This window comes from Pseudonaja textilis, chromosome 2 (assembly GCF_049901715.1).
Source record: "Pseudonaja textilis isolate UNSWEBS1 chromosome 2, rPseTex1.2, whole genome shotgun sequence".
In the NCBI taxonomy this organism is placed as follows: Eukaryota; Metazoa; Chordata; class Lepidosauria; order Squamata; family Elapidae; genus Pseudonaja; species Pseudonaja textilis.
This window is the reverse complement of record NC_141991.1, coordinates 199,050,625-199,073,164: the sequence shown is the minus strand read 5'-3', so window position 1 is coordinate 199,073,164 and position 22,540 is coordinate 199,050,625. Positions and strand designations below refer to the sequence as shown.

The 22,540-nt window shown below is 36.8% G+C and overlaps 1 protein-coding gene across 1 annotated transcript; it reads left to right on the top strand.

Annotated features, from left to right (window-relative positions):
* Positions 1 to 5,525: 5,525 nt before the first annotated feature.
* On the top strand, positions 5,526 to 21,022 carry HSD17B3 (hydroxysteroid 17-beta dehydrogenase 3). Its single transcript, XM_087923100.1, has 11 exons — positions 5,526 to 5,732; positions 8,430 to 8,476; positions 11,049 to 11,124; positions 12,495 to 12,602; positions 13,885 to 13,952; positions 14,932 to 14,967; positions 16,665 to 16,699; positions 17,266 to 17,347; positions 18,334 to 18,399; positions 18,600 to 18,749; positions 20,353 to 21,022. Exons 1-11 carry the CDS (start codon positions 5,582 to 5,584, stop codon positions 20,446 to 20,448), a joined length of 915 nt encoding a protein of 304 aa, XP_087779226.1. The 5' UTR covers positions 5,526 to 5,581; the 3' UTR covers positions 20,449 to 21,022.
* The last annotated feature ends 1,518 nt before the right edge of the window (positions 21,023 to 22,540 follow it).

Genomic DNA, 22,540 nt, shown 5'->3' with positions numbered 1-22,540 from the left:
CTCCAGGCATTGTACCTGAAATGAAAAATTAGCTCTCCTAAAATGGAAATAATGGAAGCTAAGAAAGAAAGTGGGAAAACCTGCTCAAAAAGTAAGATAGCAAAAGGGGGAAAAATCCATTCCAAAAGATCCTTGAGGGATATCATGTGTCACTTTTCCCAAGGTAAGGCCAATGGCAATGCCAGCTGTATGCCGATATTAGATATTTGTCTTGAAGACAACCCTAGCTAAGCCTTTGTTTTTTGGAAGCCACTAAAGTTATCTCTCTGCTAAAGAAAAGAAAAGAAAAACCATTGGGAGTATGTAATACTGACTAAATTATTTACATATATTGACTGCGTCCACCAGATACCAGACTGAGTCAAACCGATTATATACTGTAACTGTAATTGAAAGAGAAGACAAAATAGTGTACCAAGCTATTCATCAGTAGCATTTCAGAGACATTCAGTCTGACATTTTCCCCCTGGAATCTCCCTTTTAACACTGTTGACTCATATATACACCCAGAATGTCCCTTGAGGAAAATTATTCATTGATGTAGAGGCAGTATTCAACTCAATAGCCAGAAACAAGCTTTGGGAGAAAGTGTCTGCTTCTTCCATTGGCTGATATCTTCTTCTGAAGAACCATACAGTGATGGTGCATGGTGACCTTGGATAGGCATCCTCTATTCACCATCTTGTTTATTCAAAAGAGGGTGAAACAAGACAGTCACAATACAAGTGAAAATTGGCAGAACAGAGGTCACATTGTTGCAACACTGTTATCATCATTTGTTCCCTTTCTCTCAATTCCATGACCTTGTCCTTCCCAAACCCATTTTTCTTTTTCTTTAAAATCAAACCTTGCACAGCTGCAAAAGAAAGCTTTCTCAGTTCGAATCCCTCCAGAGATGTCAGGCTCAATAACATTTTCCTGCCAGGATAGCACAGACAATAGCAATAACACTTAGACTTACATGCCACTTCACAGTGCTTTACAGCCCTCTCTAAGCAGTTTACAGAGTCATCATATTGCCCCCAACAATCTGGGTCTGCATTTTACCAACCTCAGAAGGATGGAAGGTTGAGTCAACCTCGAGCTGATCAGGATTGAACTCCAGTTTTGGGGCAGAGTAACCACTGAGCCACAAAGGATAGTTCATGCTCTCTACTTTAAAAGAAGTTTATGGAGGAAAGGGTGTTCTCACATGAAAGCTAGAAGTCCAAGGGTTTTTTGCCCTTGAATTAAATGTGCTTCAGTGTGTGGCCTCTATGACCTCATAGATCCGTGATGGCGAACCTATGGCACGCGTGTCACAGGTGGCACACAGAGCCATTTGTGTGAGCATGCGAGCCCCAGCCAAACTTACCTGCACTGCACATGCTCATGCTTCCCAACTGATTTTCAGCCCATTTGAGGCTATTTTCGCCCTCCCGTAGGCTTGAGGGAAGCCTCTGCAGCCTCGGGAGGCCAAAAAAATACCAGAAGTGCTGAAATGGGCCCATTTCCAGCCACCCGAGGCTTCTGAGGACAAAAACGGCCTCAAACAGGCCGAAAATCAGCTGGGAGGTGCGTGCATGCGCAGTGCAGACAAGGGGCAGGGAGGGGGTGTTGCACGGACATGTGCAGGAGGGGCAGGGCGCATTGCATTATGGGTGCCAGCACATGCATGCTTTCAGTACACCACAACAAAAAGGTTCACCATCACTGTCATAGATAGTCTTGTCCCTTAAAAAATTGTCCCTTCTCCTTCCATACTTAGAGTAAAAGGCACAGAATTGAAGGCTAGAGGGTTACCAAACCCAATCTATCATAAACAGATCCATTAGCATCCTCTTTTCCATACATCAAGTGGATGTTGTTATCACATATAAGCAACAACTTTTGTATGTTTTTTTAATGCCTTTGCCTAAATAGAAGATTACATAAAGAAAGAAAACTTAATTTGGGAACTTGTTGCAAGGGATAACTTCAGTGTTACTGAGTGAATGAAATGCAAGTCAGAATCTCTGATCACATTCTAAAATTTAAACTGAAACCAGAGAATGAGACAAAATGTAAGGCTTTTCCTCACAGTTGTCAAAAATGCTTTTTTCCAAACCTTGAGTCAGCGGAAAAGATTGGTTCAGTAATTGGATTGTATTATTGCAACATGCTTTACAAGGGGTTGCCTTGAAGGTCATCCAGAAGCTTCAGATCAACCTTATCAAAATAAAGTGATTTGGGGGTATGTGGTCCCCAGGATCTGATAATTTTCATCTTTGATCCATGACAATATTGTATTTCCTCTGATAGAGCCAATGAGAACCAGGGTAGGGCAACCTTTGCACAGATTCCAAACCGAAGTGGTGGGAAAATGTGCAAATATAACAAATGCTGACTGAACCAATAGCTTAAACAATTTACATTGTTTAAATAGAGAATACAGTGAATTTATGAATGCTAGTCTTTGTTAATCCTGTTTTAGATGCTTTGTTGCAATGTAATCTATGTAGGAAGGTCATCCTTTAGAGCAGGGGTCCCCAACCACCGGTCCCCGGACCGGTACCGGTCCGTGGAACAATTTCTACCGGGCTGCCGGTTTGCTGGGCACCGCCATCTTGTTTTGATGAAAAAGTGCTTCCGGTGAGCTTTTCTGGGTAGAAAGCGGCGTTTGGGTGCTGAAAGAATCCTCGTGCCTTAGTTTCATTGAGGGGGGGGTGGCTTCGAACAAAACTAAGGCGCGAGGATTCTTTCAGCATGCATGGCAAGGCGAGCCGAGCGACCGTCCTGAAGCTGTCCCGAAGCCCATCGACACAGGTACAAAGGAGTTGAAGGTGGTGGGGAGAAGCGGGGGATGGCTGGCTGGCCGGTTGCTCGGCTCACCTTGCCATGCATGCTGATGCTGGTACCGGGCCGCGGATGATTTTGTGATGCCGGTACCGGGCCGCGGCACAAAAAAGATTGGGGACCACTGCTTTAGAAGAAATATGCTAACTTAATTTTATTCAAAGCTCTATTTGCTAGAATAAGTTCCTGAGAAATATTATTCTGTAAATGTATTTATTGAAGGTCTATTTGGATTTTAATTTGTATCTTAAATTCATCTGCAATTATATTCAGGAAATACTTATATATGCTAAATTCCATGAAGGAAGCAAGGCAATATGGCATAAAAGTCTTACTTGAAAGAAACTAATAAGCAGCAGCAAACAACAATATAGCTTGTGACCTGAACTTAACTGTATTTACACACACTAGTTGCAGGCAATGGAGCATTCAGGGCAAAACAAATATACCCCAAAGAAACTTTGCTCTCTATCAGCCTTCCTGTCCCACCTGAATTCAATATTTTAAAATTGTTCAATTAAAGAGTAATACTGGAAAAAGCAAAACAAATTGTATTTATTTAAAAGAATGCAACTTGGACACTACCACTAACCATAAGATATTAGTAAAAATATTGAAAGACTACAACTATCACCTAGTGGGGTTTTGTTGGGTGGATGACTTTTGGGTGGGCTGTATTTCCAAGCATCCTGCAGGTCCAAAAATTCTGCCTACTCACCTTTTCTTGCTAAATTCCATCATCTGGAGTGTTGTCCTATGACCTCTGGAGGTCCCCAAGATCCTTTCAGGTATCCAAAATTATTTGCCAGCCTATGTTGAAAAATAATACAATATTAAAATCCCATAAAACAATTGTGAGAAGTGGTAGTGGCAGCCAATGCACCCATTTTAATTTTTAATACTCATAAATATAGCTCAAATGAACAAAAGCTTTCTCGGGATCCTCCATTATTTTAAAAAGTGGGAAGGAGTCCTGAGATAGAAAAATGTAAGAAACACTAGTCTAGCACCATGTTCTCCAATCTTGGCAACTTCGGGATGTGTGCTCTTCCATTCCAGTCAGCTTGACTATTGCTGAGAAATGTTGGAAATCAAATCCACATATTTAGAAATTGTCCAATTTTGCAGAAAGAGCCTTATAAACTCTTCATTTGGAAAAAATCCATGATTAGATTTGCCACATTGTGTATGGGGTTATGATTTTTAATAAATTGAAAACAAGTTACCAGTAAGTCAAGCTCGGCAAGGCAACAGAACATTATTTTTCTTATCAAAATTGATGCCCATTTTCCACTCCGGGCACTCCTCATAATTATTCCATGCTGGTGAAGAAAAAGGCTTTGGATTTCTAGGTCCATGCTGTTTGAGAGCTGAGCTAATTTTTTGAAGTCGCCGTGGCTCTGGAAAATCTGCATGGTCCTTAAAAGATCTTGATTGGGTTCAAGATTTGATTAGGAAGGAGTCATTGACCCCAGAACTCACTGACTAGTCCCAACCCATGCTCAAGCACTCTGTACTTCTCTGTACACATTCAGAAATAGTCACAAACAAATTCATATTATGCTCCTTCTGAACTCTGTCCTTTTGGCTGGTCATCCACACTGGTAGTTGTAGTAATATTAGTAGTAATAGTAATGCTACTTACCTTGCCATTTGGAGGAAAGGTGACACATAGATTGCAATCCTATCCATTCTACCTAATGTATTTAATGGGATTTATACTTGAAGATTGCTCTGTGAATCCACTAAATGATGCTGCCAGAAACAACGGAAAATTCAATGATGAATTCCTCACTCCTCATCTTGCAATAGAATACCTTATGCCACCAGGCTTGAAATTTTGGACCTAGACAACTTAGAACTACGCTGCCTATGGTCTGACCTCAGCTTGGTACACAAAATTGTCTGCTACAACACCCTACCTGTCAACTTCAGCTTCAACCACAATAACACATGGGCAAACAATAGATACAAACTCAAAGTAAACCACTCCAAACTTGATTGCAAAAAATACGACTTCAGCAATAGAGTGGGCAACACCTGGGACTCGCTACCCGACTCTGTTGTTACATCCTCAAACCCGCAAAACTTTAACCTTAAACTGTCTGCCATGGACCTCACTCCATTCCTAAGAGGTCTGTAAGGGAGCTGGCATAAAGTGCACCGCATGCCTATCATCCCTGTCCTACTGTTGCCATTTATTTGTACTCATTTATTATGTATATACTTATACCCATTTATACTTATATGTTCATGTGTTATGTTCATACTTATACTTGTTTTCTCATACATGCTTGACAAACTAAACTAACTAACTAAAAATAAAATGATATATTAAAATCTTAAATAGGGTTAGTGAATTTATAAACAAGGAGGTAACAGTGACCCTCAGTAACAAATTGAGAGACCAGATCATCATCAGATGATGATGACATGATGACAGTTTCCATGTGTTAGGAATGAGCTCATCCCAAGAAGCCCAAACATTGAGTTATTTTTGTAAAAAAAAAAGGAAAGTATCAACTTGGCTCTAAAACTCATGTTTTGGTTTGTTTTTCTTCTATACTGTTACATATCAGGACGAAGACATCATTTTGTTATTATTCTGAGTGTATTATTCCATGGAACAAGATTCAAATTATTTCAGAAGTTATGATTGGGTATATTAATTTCTCTTCTGCCAGCCCAGCTTTCAAAGTAGTTGTAGGCTGGACGAAAGCAGGAACTGTTTCAGCACTTGTCCAAGCTCTTCTTTTATCAGTTTCTCATGGATGAATTCCAGCCGCTTCTGGCTCTCCTTGGAGGCATCTGTTGTTCCATTTTCCTGCTAAAGTGCATTTGGTTTTTAAAATATTTTCTTCCTTACATATGGAATTTTTTGCCTTCATCTTATTTTTGTTCAATGGGAGAATGGGCAGGTAAGAGCATCTTTGCTAGTCTTATATAAGACAATGTGGAGGGGAAAGATATTACTCAGCTAGAAAATCAGTTTTCCATATGGTTTGCCTCTGGAAGTCTGGAGAATTAGAGAGAGAGAGAGAGAGAGAGAGAGAGAGAGAGAGAGAGAGAGAGAGAGAGAGAGAGAGAGAGAGAGAGAGAGAGAGAGAGAGAGGAACTTGTTTCCTTGTTCCTAATGCATTGCTACAGGATTCCTTTCATTTTCTTTTTTTGACTGCGGAGCATAGAAAATTATTTTCCTTTATTTGGAAAATGTTTAAAACAGGCAAGTAATGGCATGGAGTCCAACTGGCTATTTGTTTGTGTTATGCAATTTCATAATATTTTCATAATATTTTTAATACTAAATGTTCTGCTTTTCAAGAATGTAACTGCTACTTTGTGCGTATATGTGTGTATATTTTTATTCCAGTATGATTCTGTAGCTGTCCGCATTTTGTACATGCAAATAGGTTTTCTTTTGTCTGGACTGTAGTTCTTTAATGATGGGATAAATCACAGAATAAGACTGGAATTCTAACTATTAATGATTATCATCTTAGACTACCTGTAAACATATAATTGCCATTCTTGGGAAGAGATTCTAGGTGGAATTTATATTCTTTGGTAGTGGGATTGGATGGAGAAAGATTGGATAAAAAGACTTAAAAGATTGAGAACCACTGCTTTTTTTAAAAAAAAATTCTCATTCAAATCTGCAAGTATCCTCAGAAGAAAAAAACCCAAAGAAGCAGCTTATTTTATTAGAAGTTGGTAGGATTATGTGTCGCAACCATTCTAGGCTTATGCTTGCTGAACTGCCCTAGGTTTTCTTTTTCTTACAATTTTATACAAGGGTATTTTTGTAGGAAAAATTGCTACAACATGATTGCAAAGTAAACTCTTGGAAGGAAACAAATATAAGCAATATAAGCAGTGCAACATTATTTTACAATCCTAAATGCCCTCTCCTAGAATCAAATCTTATTGAAAGCATGATGTTCTGATGTTCAGTAATTAAGAAAAATTAGAGCACTTGTAAAGGTGTTGTTTCCTTTTTTTTTGGTAATTTTTTTTGGTTTTTTAAAGACAAAACATAAATGAACAAAACATAAAAACATCAAACTTTCTTCCATAAGCGTACAAGCAGTGTGCCGATTGGTTTACAAATTTTTTTGTGCATCCATTTCATAGTCTTCAATTACAGTTACATTTACATAATAGCTCATATTATCAATCAAAAATTGAATACCCTAGTATCATTATTAATCATTTGACAATAATTTTATTCATTCATATTTTACAAGATAACTATAATTTACTTAATTTATTTTATAGCAATTCATATAATCCTCCCAAATCTATCCTAAAAACATTTTGTAGATATAATGAAAAAAAGAAAAAGAATATACATCTTTATATATTTATTATTTTCTAAAATTCTGTATATTCCATTATTGTATTTTATTATCTAACCATTGATAGAAAAGGTCCCAAATTTTGTAAAATTGTTTATCCTCTTGTTCTCTAATTTCAAATGTCAATCTACTCATTTCAGCACATTCCAATATTTTCTTAATGATTTCCTCCTGCGATGATATTTTCTCATTTTTCCAATTTTTAGCAAATACAATCCTAGCCACTGTTAATACATTCACAATCAGGTATTTCAAGTCTTTGCTATATGTATCAGGTAAAATTCCCAATAAAAATATCTCTGGTTTCAAGTCTATAAGTTTTTTTGTCATTTTTTCCAACCACATGTGGATTTTAGTCCAGTATTTTCTAGCGTCCGCATAAGTCCACCACATATGAGCCAGGTGTCTGATGACATTTCCAACATTTTTCGGATTTGTTCTTGAACATTCTTGCTATTCTTGTCGGGGGGAAATGCCACCTGTAAAACATCTTATACAAATTTTCTTTATATGCTGTTGACATTGTCATTTTATAATTTTGAGACCACAATTTTTGCCATTTCTCTAAGTCAATCCCATATCCAAAATTCTTCCCCCAAGAAGGTGTTGTTTCCTATGTCTATATAAAATCCCATTGAATTCACCAATATTTATTTTTCAGTGAAAAAGGACAGATTTTTACTTTTACATATATCATGATTGGATAGCTTATTCCCATATTTTCTATAAACAATATTTTCTCAATTATACGCTAAATTTCTATAGCATTGTATAGTTTCTAGCTTAGATCTGTTATTATATCCAGGTGAAGATAATAAATAAACATTATTGAGTCATCTTCCTAAAGCAGGGTCCAAAAATTAAGTAATAATTTACTTTCTCCCAACTTTTGGTATTCAGGCTTTTACTACTTTTATATGACAATGTCTGTCTTTAATTTCAAATTCTCTTAAAATACAACCTTTTGAGTAATCTAACTTCGTTTTTCCACTTTCCAGAAAGTAAAGCCTTGGCTGCAATTTAAAGAGTTTTTAGACAAGCAATTTGATCGATACATATTATAAAACCGAATCACCAAATTTTTCCATTTGCTGCTTTCCATGCTGTTTCAAAACTAATGTAGTAAAAACTCTGTTCCAATATAAATTAGGTCAATTTACTAGGACCCTACCTGTCTTACCTCCGAAGATGAAAGTGGGAGGGGAATATATACATATTAAGGGAATAAGATAATTAAAGATTATATTCTTTTTTTTTTAGTGATCACTGGAGCAGGAGATGGAATTGGAAGAGCCTACTCCTTGGAGGTAGCAAACGTGTATTTCATGACCAAATATTTTGGGCTTAGATTAGAATACATTCTCATACACTTTGTAAATATTTTATCAGTAATACTGTGCCAAAATTCTTCTTCCAACTTGAAAGATATTTTTCCTTGCCAAAGATGTGTCAAGTTTTTTTCAGTTCATTCCTGGATTGCTAGTATTATAGTTACAGGGGCCTTAATAGTATTTGTGGTTCTATACAATGGTGGGATTCAAATAATTTAACAATCAGTTCACCCAAGGTCAGGTTGGCTGTTGTGGGCAGCAGGGCCATCCTCCAGCTCTGCCGCACATGCGGGACAAGCAACCTGACCCTGGATGAACTCATTGTTAAATAGCCCCCCACCGCCCCCATCAAAGTGGATCTTTGGTGCTGTGCTGCAATGGAGAAACTGAAAATGGAGTGGCCAGTATGAGGGAAGGAGGGAAAGCTCCTTTCCTCATACCAGACGCTCCGTTGTACCATTTCTTCATTGCAGCACAGCGCCCAGGATTCACTTTGATAAGGGGGTGGCTAATTTAACAACAGGTGTGTGTGAACCTGTATGAACCGGCTGAATCCCACCACTGGTAAATCTGTCTACCTTTCTGGTACATGCCCATGCATGCCCCTGAATGGTAGAAAAAAAATAATAATTCCCTTTTCTTCGGATTTAATTTGGAGAACTACTATAGGTAGGCTATAGATCATCGGCAGGGTGGTGGCAGAGTGAAAGATTTGCCATTCACCCCACTGCTGAAGGACAACTTTAACTAACCCTGCCCCAACCATGACAATTCATTTAAATTTCTATTTGCATTGGACTCTTTTATAAAGTAATTTCTTTTCCATCAATTTGCATAACAGTAAAAAGTATCGAATCATGACTGACTTTAGGGGCACAATGCTGACCTCCATTTCTTAACCGATGGAGCCAGCATTGTCTGAAGACAATTTCCATGGTCATGTGTCCAGCATGGATATATGCCAAAGGTGCTCAGAATGCTGTTGACTTCACACCAAAGTGGTATCTATTAATCTACTCACATTTGCCTGCTTTCGAACTACTAAATGGACAGGACCTGGGGCAGGAATGGGAGCTCACCCTGTTGTGCAGTGCCTGCATCTTGAACCTGGGTTCAAGCTCAGTGTCTTTAATCATTGAACCATCATGCTGCCTCTTGCATAAGAACAGGAATACAAAAGATACTTTAAAAATACTTTACTTTAATACAGGGACAATCCATTGCCTATCATAATTATCTAGGTTCAGAACAACTTGATACAAACACAGACTGTGTTCTTCATGATAAAGATTTCTATGGACGTGACTAAGCATGGCTTCAAATCCAGGAAGTGAATTAAGCTCTTTATCAATAAGTTGATATCATCAGATGCTTTCCATGGCATCAGTTCCAGAGGGTGAGATGAAAGCCACCTGTTTGCACAGAATATTGCTATTCCAGCTGAAGTCGGGACCTATGTGTGCTGGAACATACCAAACAACAAATTGGTGAAACTCAATATGCTTCTTTTGTAGATATTTATGTTAAGTTTTATGACACCATATTTTTAAACCAGGAAAGAAAATAGCTTAAAAAATTTAAAAGGTAAAAAACAAAGTATTTTGATAGTCACCCTATAATATATAATCTTTAATATAATCTTGGATATTCTATATACAGAGAAGAAAATTTTGATATCATTTTTGTAACACAATCATACAAAGATTGATCAATTGATTACATGCAGAAATATTTCTGGTTCTAGAAACCACATTGATTTTCTCCATGAAATCATATAAAGAGATTTATTAAATTTTACACAGTAAATATGTAAAGATATCCCCTCAACTACCCATGGTCAGTGTTCTGACCAAGGCTTCCTAAAACTGTAATTAAGCACACACTTAGTCAAAATAACTCTTGTTTTATTTCAATGCTGGGAATTATGTTCATTCCCACCCCATAATGTGTCCCAAACAGTCCCTAGAGATAAGCACCCACCTTTATCTCCTTTGAATTGTTGCCAACAACTAAAATGCCAAATTAACTGGAAAAAAACCCAACTGAAGTATAAAGTCCACACAGAGCTTCAAGGTTTAATCTGAACAGAGCGAACAACTGTGCTTCCTGCAAAGGTTTCTCTATCTTTGCACCTCCTTTATACCTTAGGGGAGGAGCAACCACCTCCAAGCCTTACTCCCAAGTCACCCCTTTTGTCTCAGCTGCTGTTGCCTTCTAGCAGTTCTGTGCACACGCGCACTGGGAACAGCCTTCCCTTGCTGCAGCCAGACTCCGGAGGCTCCACAGTCAGCATACAACTCCCAGATGGTCCTGTCCCCATCTCTGCATTGGACGCAGGACCCTCATCTGAGTCCTCCCCGGACTCCTGGACTGGTCCCCATTCCTGTCTGATTCTGCTGCCATCTGCACAGGCTGCCGGCAAACCACAACACTCAGTTCTTCTAAATGGCGGGACTGAGTTTACAGCACTTAAGCATGTTTTTTCACATAGGAGGTGCTCCATTAATTCAGCATCAAATTTTAAATATTGCTAAACTTTGTTTTTCAGCTTGCCAAGCATGGGTTGAACGTGGTTCTCATAAGTCGGTCACTCAAAAACATGGAGAAGGTAGCCTTGGAAATTGGTGCGTATCTAAAAAAGAAGGAACTTTGCCCAATATGTCTCATGTTCACATTGTAGCCTCACAGCAAAAGAATTGTTCATTAGAATGAAGCAAAAATGATACAAAACAATGAGCAAGCTTTCAAGTCTAATCTGACTGAATGTTACATTTAGAGAGAAAGAACTACACTGGTTTAATACTGCATGCAGAAAGCTTTAAGTTCTAAAATAATGCCTGGGTAGGGATGCCAGAATTAATTCAGTTAAATTCAAATATGTGAGATTTCATTTTATTTTTTAAATGAACCATCATAGCTTCCTATACAAGTTATCCTTACATTCAATCTGCAGTTGGGACTAGCAGTTCATTAAGTGAATCACGGTGGGTTAAGTACAGCATCATTTGACCTCAATTTGCAACTTCCTGCCAGCTTCCCCATTGACTTTGCTTGATGGCAGCTGGCTGTGAAGGCCGCAAATAGTGATCACAGCTGTTATGGCAGCTGCAACTTTGAGGCCAGATCACAAATCATCTTTTTCAGCACCATTGTAAGTCACTGAACAAATGGTCAGAAAGTGAGAACTACATGTATTATGTTTCAAATGACATTGTGATCAATAGATCAAAATAATGCATTATATTGTTCTAAGGCTAATTTTATTGAATTGACATCAGTGGTGACATTCAATTTTTTTTACCACCGGTTCTATGGGCGTGGCTTGGTGGCATGGCAGGGGGAAGGATACCATAAAATCTCCAGTCAGAGGTGGTATTTGCCGGTTCTCCAAACTACTCAAAATTTCCACTACCAGTTCTCCAGAACTGATCAGAACCTGCTGAATATTACCTCTGACTGACATGTTATCAGTTAAAGAAACCTTGCAACAACAGTGAAGGTAAACTTGTCCCATGATTCACTCTATCTTCCTCAAGAAAATGCTACTGAATCTAATAGCAAAACTCCATAAACTGCTGGCAGACAAAAATTGATTTATTCATGGCACAACATGTGCTTACTTTGTGTCTTAATTACTAAGGATTTGACCAACTTTTATTAATATTAAAGCTTATTTGCTAAGGTAAACAAAATTCACGTCAAATTTTAGTCAAAGTTACAATAAATTTTGGAAGCTGTTTCTTATTCATTGTGTGATTTCCAGCACTGGGTGAGAATTAATTGAATATCTGATATTAAGTTGTATAGTAACCAGTTTCCAATGGTTTTGCCATTCTCATAATCAGCAAATTGGCTCCAAATATATTTAAATGGAGATAATATTCCAGGTAAGGTCCCTACTATGGTGTGCACATAGATTTAATCTATTTAAACTTAAATCAATTATAGGGGGAAAATAAATTAATATAAAACCTCCTCCTTCTCCTCCATGCAGAACAAACGACTAAGAGAACTGTGAAAATCATACAAGCTGACTTCACAGATAATGACATCTATGAAAACATTGAAGAAAATCTTCAAGGATTAGAAATTGGAATTTTGGGTAAGTTAACCAAGAATAGGAAAATGAAGTTGTCAAAAATTCAACTGGTTCAAAGAGATGTTCCTTTTTATGAATTAGTTACATGTAACCATTTTTTTTGAACTCGGGTGAGTTTTTTTAAAAAAGTCATCCATCAATAAAAGCAACCAGTGACAAGTGAAAAGAATTTGCTTTTTAACCACTATTTTGGTTGGGAATACTAATAGAAGCAATTTTTGTCAGTTGCCCTTTTTACCTTTTCTTTATAAAGGAACGTGTTACCTGTCCAGAGTTAGAAGTCTCTGTTCTTCTGACCCTGATGGACCAAAATCCCACAAGCACTGTACCTTGTTGAGTCACAGCCAGCTTTTTCCTATCCAAGGGCTTACAACCTCCAGGCATTAAGTTAGCACCTGATGAGCATCTCTTGCCCAGCATGGGGTAGAAGTATATAATTGGGTATCATCTACACATCAGCTTACTGATGATACCAAATCCCATGTTGGTGAATGACCTCTCCCAGTGGTTTCTTATGAATTAGATAGGGGAAGAGAGAGAGAGGCTTGTGTCATTAAGTACCCCACATAATAGGGGCCCAGGATTGGACCCCCTCCTCCCCCACTAGCATTGACTGCTACCAACCACAGAGAAAGGAGGAGAATCACTGCAAAATAGTGTTCTCCACTCCAAGTTCCTGGAGCCAGTTCAACAAGGTCAATAGTATCAAAAGTCACTGAGAGACCAGAAGAACCTTATCAACACCCCACCCCCCCATCCAAAGCCCTCCAAAAGTTGAACATATATGCTACCAATGCTGCTTGGTACTATAGCTCAGCCTAAATCATACTAAACATTCCAATAAATTACTCAGGAAAACATTGTATGTGATAGTTTCTCTCCTTGTATCTTTTAAATTTAGATACTATTAAATTGTCTTCATCAGACAGACATGGTTGATCTGACATTATTAAAAAAACAACACTCAACAATCATGTTTGTCTGAATGGTTTCTGTGTATTCTGTGTCTTCAGAAAAAAAGACTGGGTCAGGGCTGGGAACCTATTATAGGAAGCTGGTTATTTCATCAAAAAAGGCAAGGGTCTCTCCCTGCCCCCCCCTTTTTTTTTCAGGAGAGAAAAATGGACCTTTGCCTTAAAAAAATACCAATACAACTTAAGAGGCAGGAGTTCTGGAAACCAAAAGATTGGGACTTTGGGTTGCATGTGATCCAGAGGCTCTAATGGTTTAACTGTACTTCATGATTCTAATTTGCTTTTTTCTTTTCTTTTTTCTTTTTTCTTAGTTAACAATGTTGGAATGCTACCTAATCGTTTTCCATGCCATTTTCTTAATATTCCAGATAAAGATGAGGTAAGGATTCTTCTATAATACAAATAAGATCATGTATTTGTGTTTTCACACAAAATGTAGTATCAGCAACACTATGTAGATCAGACCAGAAAATCAACTCCACAAGGACCATAAAATTATACTTTATTGAGTTGAGCTGTAACACAGAGTATTTATTGTAAGCTCAGCTGTGTTTTACTATCTCTCCTCCTTATATTCCAGCATTCAAGGTTCAGCTTCTTTCCAAATATTTTCTTATTTATCAGAGCTTAAATGATTTCAGGTAATAGCTCTAGTATATTTCTATTGTGATCATCTCTAAGTTTTGTTGAAGTATATAGATAGCCAATAAACAAGTTTTCTAAATTCTGATTGAAGCTTGATTGACACTTGAATTGTTTTTTTTTTTCTGAAGAGAGAGTTCAAGCACAGAGTAAGCCTGGATTCACTATACAAATGCCAAAGGGCTAGGACTGACTCCTAATTTTCTCGGAGTTTTATCTATTTGTTCCCAACAGAAGGTTTCTAGTCTGGGGCGATTCCTGTATTATAGGCAGAACATAATAAAATAGTTTATTTGAACTCTGCATGTGTAGGTTTGGTTGTTCTTGCCCGACATTTTAACAAGAATCAAACATGCATTTCTGGACACAATTGGATGTTTGAGGAAGTGTAACGGAACATCGCCAAATTGGTTGTTTTGGATCATAGGCAGTCAAGATGTTTATTTCTGCACCAAAATACCAGTTTTATAGAAAGGAGAAATGTCAGGTTGGAGAAGACTGATGTACTACATACAAGCCATCTTGCTAAATAATGTTTGGCTTATCTTGTATAAGCAAATTAATCCTCATGAAATAGGAAGGCTCATTTAGCCTTGGTGGGAACAGATTTTTTAAACATCTCATTCTAGAAACTGAGGCCAAACTGAATTTTCTGAGCATGTTGTTTTCTTCAAATCAACACAACTGCCATGTAATCCATTTATTATTTTCAACAGGACCTCATTAATTGCAATATCATGTCCGTCACTAAGGTATGTATTAAAAAAACAGACCAGCTCTTTATGTTTGTTTACCAAAAGTAAGGCATGACATTTGAACTGAATGCAAAGAAACAGACATTGACAATGTCTGGCCTTCCACAAGTTGTTGGGTTACAACTCTTTGTCATCTCACAGATTAAGGATGGTACTTACCCCACTCTTCTCTTTCTGTTATATCATTTGCACCCAAGGATTTTCTGTCCCTCCACTTTGCTTTTATGCTGGTTCTCTTCCTCTTTGGATGTTGAAACATGACTTCAGAATGGGTATTCACTTAGGCTGGCTAAAACTGAATATGGCAAGTGCGTGATAGCAAAACAAAATTTCTAAAACTGGACATACCAGTTTTACTTTCCCATTACATCATGCAAACAAAACTATTTTAGTGATAAATACGTGAAAGCAGGTATATTAGTATCCTTGCTTATCATTTAGGCAGTGTAGGAAAGTGTAGATTTTCAGTGGCATAATTTCTCACAATGTTCTTTATAAAACAAAATGGGTGCTAGTTTAAAGCACCAACAGGCTTAAAACCTGTATTTCACCTCCAAACACCATACAAAATGATTGGATTGTTTTTAATCATGTCTCCTTCAATAGAAAAATTGTTTGTCCTTATCTTTAATCAGCTGAGATTTATGTAAACATGAAGGTCAACTTTCAGTTTTTTTAGCTGGTGGGCAGTAATAAGACTGTTCTTGTGTATCTGTCATAAATCCTTTCTTTGTGTACAATAGCTTTACTTCAGCAGAAAGATCACTGGCTGATCTTTTCCTTCCTTTTAGTAGTATTATAATGCAGCATTTAGTTCTTGACTCTTATCCTGGAAAAACTAGGAATTCTTTCTTAGCAATTTGGGACAGCAGCAGCACTTGAACTGATGTAATTTCATAACAGTTTTAGCTGATAATATGATACTAAAGCCTTTGCTATCACATTTCCTTCTGAGCTATCAGAAAATGCTGCTTAAGCTTTGTGTTTACAATTTACCCCAAACATCTTTAAGTGATATCAAATGGTTTTATTCCCTAAACAGAATCTGACAGCTGCTGCTTTGATATTTGTTCAAACCCTTTTATTGGTTCAAACCAACAAAACAAACTGACAAAAGATGCAAAATATTTTGGTTGCTGTATGCATTTCTAAATAGGCCCTTTGATTTTAGATTTGACAAATTGTCAAAAATACCATTCAGTGCAGCCTCAGCAGAGATAGGGAATTGGACCTTCCCACATCGGCAAGTCTGCGTTTTCCACTTAATTGATTTTTATTTCTAATAAGAAAAATGTGGAGGAAAATCTGAATGTTATAAGCAGACAATAGCTGCATAACAAAAGCCTTACCTGGAAGCATTCATGGAAAACTCTATCATTTCTCATTAGTTTACTTTAACAAGATGTAAGAGGTTTTTCTTGCTACTTACAATCAGCTATTTAATGACTCTCTCTCTCTCTCTCTCTCTCTCACACACACACACACACACACACACAGAGAGAGAGAGAGAGAGAGACAGACAGACAGACAGAGAGAAAGACAGACAGACAGACAGACAGACAGAGAGAGAGTCAATATCCAATTTTGGACATCAGTATATACTGTTCAGGGCATTGTAGTGGCTATATTATCAATGTTTGCTGAATTGTCTCAAACAATCTATGAGGTCTAGTCTAATTATACTTTTTTTTTAGATGACGCGAATCATTTTGAAACAAATGGTGGCAAGGTAAAGCAACTTTCCACATTTTAATTTATTTATTTATTGTTTTCTTCAGGGATGCTTTTCGATTTTAATGAACTTTGGGCTGATTTGGGTTGGCATGAATTACACCATTTTCCAGAGTACTGCATAGTCGCAAACCAGATATTAGGCCATGTCACAGGCTCAATGTATGCAGCCCAACCAATATCATAGAAAAGATGTTCCATGACAATTTTCTTCTGACCATAAATTAAGCAACTGCACCTGCTAATGAACTACAAATTCACCAGGAATTTGAATCCATTCGTTAATGTTATTCTAGCAGTTTTCAGGTTACCCTTGAAGGATATACACTATGGCAGTTTTTTTTATTATGGATTTCTCTGCACATCAAAGGAAAGACAAGAATCTTATAGCCCTTATCCTATATATGTGTGTGTAAATACTTATTAGTTCAATGAAATGCCATAAATCTTTAATGATCTAAGAAAATTGAGATTGGGTAAGTATTGGCTTCTATGAAATTTGAGTAAGTATATTAGTTTAGTGCATGCAAAATGCCTAAAAGTTATTTTCATTTTACATTTCAGAAGAAAAGGTCTAATTCTTAACCTTTCATCAGCCGTTGGCACCTTTCCTTGTCCTTTATATGCAATCTATTCTGCATCTAAGGTATGTCTTGAATTTTTTTTTTTTTTTGTATTTCAGATTCTATCTATTGTTATTGGTTTTATGAGACTAAAAAATACCTTGCCATAGTGGAGTTGGATTTCCCTAAAGGGCGATCTGAACAACTGTGCGATATTCCTGATGTTCTTTTCTAAAAGCGGAAATCAGACATCATATATCTCCATTACAAGACTGTGATGATCTCTGCACAGGTTATTCAGAGCCCTGATGTTAGAGAACGTGGAAAGCCAGAGAAAGTGGGGTTTTTTTTCCTCTCATGAAATGATGAAGTAAAAATATAGGACAACTTCCTATCAGCTAATGTACACAGTTATTTGTTAGTCTGCTAGCACAAATTAAGCAAGTCCTAAGCAAAGGCAGAAACTTTGTCTAAAGTGTATTTTTGTTTTAATCCCACATTACTTTTAAAAAAAGTTACTAGAAAATAAATATGATTTGCCCAAAACAAGGGGGGGAGAATTGGGTAAAGTGTGTCAGTTTTATTTTGAGTAATTTCATCTTTCTTCCCCATTATTATGATAGCAAGATTGTTTACCTGTCCCAGTTCTTAAATTGTTATTCCTTTTTCAAATGTTTATTTGGAATACCCGAACATGTTAGTTATAAAAATAACTCCCAGTTCACTAGAAGGAAAGAATGATCAGTTTTTATATATGTAGCCCTCTTGTGATTGGGATTCCTGGATAATCCTGTTTTCCAAATTAACATACATATTGAGGATGTCTCAAGGGGTGTTTTATATCTGAATTAACTAATCTGAATTTGGGCGCAACTTTCTATATTCTCAATAGGAAAAAACTATTCAGCAATGGCACTAGGTAGTGATAGGAAGGAAAAAAATGGAAAGATTTTGAAAAAGGGCCTTGAATGAAATTAGGTTTTAGATCTCCCAAATAATTTGACAAATATGTACAATCAATGTCATATTCTTTAAAGCTGTCCCTTGATTTCTCCGTAATTTTACCTAGGCTTTTGTATATACATTTTCCAAAGCACTTCAAGTGGAATATAAGTCAAAAGGAATTGTGATACAGGTAATTACATTTCTTTTTTTCTTTTTGCAACAAGCATCAAATTAACTGAATAGATTGCATGTTTGGGGCTTTGGAAATTTTTAGCGTTTTCTTTTCTCCTGCTTATAAAAACTCCTTTTCCTTCTTTTTCCAATGAAGTATGAACATGTTACAGTTTACAACATCTGAAACAGTGACTGTTATTTTTCTCCTTATTTCAGGCAGTGACTCCCTTTGCGGTTTCTACTCCAATGATCATGCATAAGCAACCCGATGTGATCACCAAAACAGCAGAAGAGTTCGCACGAGAGTCACTGAGATATGTTACATTTGGTGATGAAACATTTGGATGTTTAGCCCATGAAATCTTGGTAATAACAGCTATGTATTTGAGTTAGCTTACAAAAATATAGTGCTTTCCCCTAGCACAGTGTTCCTCAACCATGTCAGCTTGAAGATGTGAGGACTTCAAGACTGGCTGGGGAATTCTTGGGGTTGGTCCACAGCTCACTGTGGACTTCAACTCTTCAAGATGACAAGGTTGAGAAACACTATTCTGGCAGCAGTTTGTACTGTGTTAGTCTATGGTAGCCAAAAATTAGGAGTCTGGTAGCATTTTTTTCCCCAACTAATGCATTTTATTAAAAGGCCTAAGTTGATGATGATCACATCTGTTGAAGCAAGTTATAACTTATAAAAACTCATGCCTTTTAATAAAAAATATGTTAGCCTGAAAAGCTGCAAAAGATTTTTCTGAGTTTTAACTAGCAGTATATAAGACACTGATGCTCTAAGCTTAATTTTAGCTTCAGTAACTCACACTCCAAAACCAGTCTTCTTAGGAAGAAAACCAGTTGCCTGCCCATATATTATATGATTTTATATGGTCATGCAAATTACCACATTGAATTTTTGAGATTTGTGAAGAATCCTATCACAGACTTAAAATTAACTCTTGCCTCTTATATCTGTTTTTTTTTTAAAAAAAAATCTGAAAATTAAATTGGTTGTAAAAAAGCTGAGAGCCATGTATGGTGCAGAAACTTGGAGTTGTACATTCATAATTTAGAAAATACATTTTGTATTATGCCATAGTGAAGAAAACTTTAGATCTTTTTGGTGTTTTACCAAATCCATATTGATTATGGATTTGCATCTGAATGTTTATAACACTATAATGATGAAAGATGTCTACCTTACATCACATGCTTTGCATGTAGAAAATCCATGTTCTTTGTAACCAGACAAGTCCTGGTGCTTTTGGTTAAAGAAAGATCTTGGATCTATCGCTCATAGACAAATCTGTTTCTTGATACTTTCCAAACATGATAAACTTTAAGGACTATAAACTCCAACCTGCATAAGTGTTGATGTGCTGCTTGGATGTTATGGCAAAGGGAATCAGAAACATCTGGATGGGACAATGTTATTTAAATATCTATTGTACTTAGAATATACAAGCGAGACCAGAAAAGCAAGCTTGTTGAGAGGTGAGCTCAATCATAAACGTGCAGCAACAATACAAGCTTTCCAATCACAGGTGGTATTCAGCAGGTTCTGACCAGTTCTGGAGAACCAGCAGCGGACATTTTGAATAGTTCAGAGAACCGCCAAATCTCACCTCTGACTGGAGATTTTACAGTATCCTTCCCCTGCCACGCACACCAAGCCACGCCCACAGAACCAGTAGGGAAAAAAAATTGTATCCCACCACTGTTTCCACTGTATTGTAAAAGGTATTTTCGCTGCCAGGGAAAGGTGTTAAATATAACACCGTAACTTGACTGCATTTGGGTGCCATGCATGGCAATGCCTGTGGCAGGAGATTTGAAGCTCTGCCTCTGGCCCCCAAATGCCTTTAGCTTACTCTTGCTATAGTGCACCAAATGTTGTGCTGTTCTAATTTATAAAAGTGTGAGATCATTAATTAAATTAATTTTAATTGTTTTTCTCCTTCTCCTTCTTTTGATAAAGGCACGATTTGTACAGTGTATTCCATTTTGGTTGCTCCAGAGCAACAAAGTACAAGAAACTGTGATATGTCTTTTGACAGAGCATTCCAAAAGATAACATCTTATCCACCTCGGTGAGCCTGCTTGAGAATCTGGTATGAATTATAGCAGGAGTCAACTTGATTAATTGCAAGATTTTGAAACAAGCATGAAAAGAGTCCTTCAGTATCTTTTTTTTTTTAAATCATGTATTCATTTTGCTTTGTTTACCCATTTTTATTGCTTCCATTACTTGCTGATGCATATTTTTAAGCACTGTTATTGCCATCATGATTTATACTGTTGATTTTATTTTCACAATGGCTTTGGTGGGAAATAATTGTATAGAACTATTTTAGGAAAGAGTTCAGTGTATTAGATATGAACAAGACAAATGGAGATATGAATATTTAGTATGTATCCCGTCTGCAAATAAAAGCTGACTATCATATAATTTTAGTTAATTATTTTATTTTGTTTGTATGTAAATAATATGATTTAACCCAAATGATAATACTTTTCTTTTTAAATGATAGATGGGAATCACTTTAGAAGAAATGAAGATGTGTTTTTAAATATAATTATCTATCTATCATCTCTATTTTTTGATCCACATGCATTTTGTATAGCTTAATAAATACTGTTTACAAGCCATTTATTTTCTCTTTTGCTTCTGTATCTTCCTTATTTTTCTTCTGAAACCCAAACAACCAGCTCACAGAATGATAATTAGAATAGATATGTACTGATAATATACATACCTGTTGAGAAGGAATTAGCATTAGATATTTCTTTTTATCAATGTCTGCTTTTGAGTTGATTCATTCTTGAACACATACAGTTGTCTTCAGATGTATCTTGGTTGAAATTTTTGTAATTCAACAAAGCTACAGCTGAAGGCAGCTGCTTGAGTTCAGAATGAACCAACCCAAAAATAGACTTTAATAAAAAAAAATATTCACCAGATAATATATGGTTATAATTCACTAGGTTGACTGGATTGGAAAACTTGTTAAGGAACCGGGAATGTTAAAGGTTTCTCTCTTTTTTTTACACTGCCAACACACACATAGATCACTTATCACAGTTTTTCATTAATTGGTCTGTTATTGCAATCCTGACAAGTGAAGATGTAAGGGAATGTTACATAAACACAGTGTGTTAGGTACATTGAAAGTCAAAGGAGCTACTTTAAAGATATAGCTGGCCCTTCCAGTCTTCTCTTTCTCCTCCTCTGAATAAACATCAAGGAAACTTTCTTTCAGTAAATGGACAATACTTATTTGGGGCCACAAAATCAGTACTCTGTATTCAGTTCTTTGATAAAAGATCTGTTCAGCAAAGTAAATCCTTTCTTGGCAAGATATTTACAAGATTTGTACATACGTGATAACACCAGGTTATGAAACAGGTGGGAAACTCAATTGAGACTACACTAGGGAACAACATTAGTTCTCATCTGTGAGTTTCAATATAAATAAATGCTTACATCCACATGTTCATTCTTTCATAGATATATTTCAAATTTTAACTGACTGGGCCAGGTTTGAGTTCTAGAAGAATTTAGCTGGAATAGTTGAGTAAAATATTTAATCTATGTGATCACTTCGGAAAAAAACCCAACAACTAGATGTCCCATATTTTTTACAACCTCCAACAAGGATTGTGCATAGAGTAAGATCTTGGTATTTTTCTCACCCTAGCTGATACTTTTTTACTGTCTCATCCAATTCACATGGATATATTTCTTGCTTTGGATATCATTTCCAACTTCTTGTCTGTTCTCTGAAGTCATCATTCTCCACGTGCTATGTAGACTGACCTCTTCCAGAAGAAACCTTTCCGAACCCATATCCTGCTTTGAGTGGGTGTCATGGGCTCCATTATTCATACAGGTCTACTCTCAGACATAAGCATCTCATGGATTACTAGGACTACCTTGAGAGAGTCAATAATGTCCATTCATGAAATGGCTGGCACAGTGCCATAACAATAGTCACTTGAAAAGAAAAGCAGTGAGTGGAAATGAAAGATAGGGAACTCTGAGCCCCAAGAAACATGTTTATTAGGTGTAATATAGGGAACACCAGAACTTGACCTGATCATTGTCACCATCTGTGCTGGGCTAAAAATATTGATCTATAAAGCAGCTAAGGTTGTTTCACTTTGTG

Coding starts and splice junctions, on each gene's coding strand:
- HSD17B3 (XM_087923100.1), top strand. CDS start 5,582: ATGGATGAATTCCAGCCGCTTCTGGCTCTCCTTGGAGGCATCTGTTGT. Junction 14,968..16,664: donor ATATCATGTCCGTCACTAAG/GTATGTATTAAA, acceptor CTTTTTTTTTAG/ATGACGCGAATCATTTTGAA. Junction 17,348..18,333: donor CAATCTATTCTGCATCTAAG/GTATGTCTTGAA, acceptor AATTTTACCTAG/GCTTTTGTATATACATTTTC.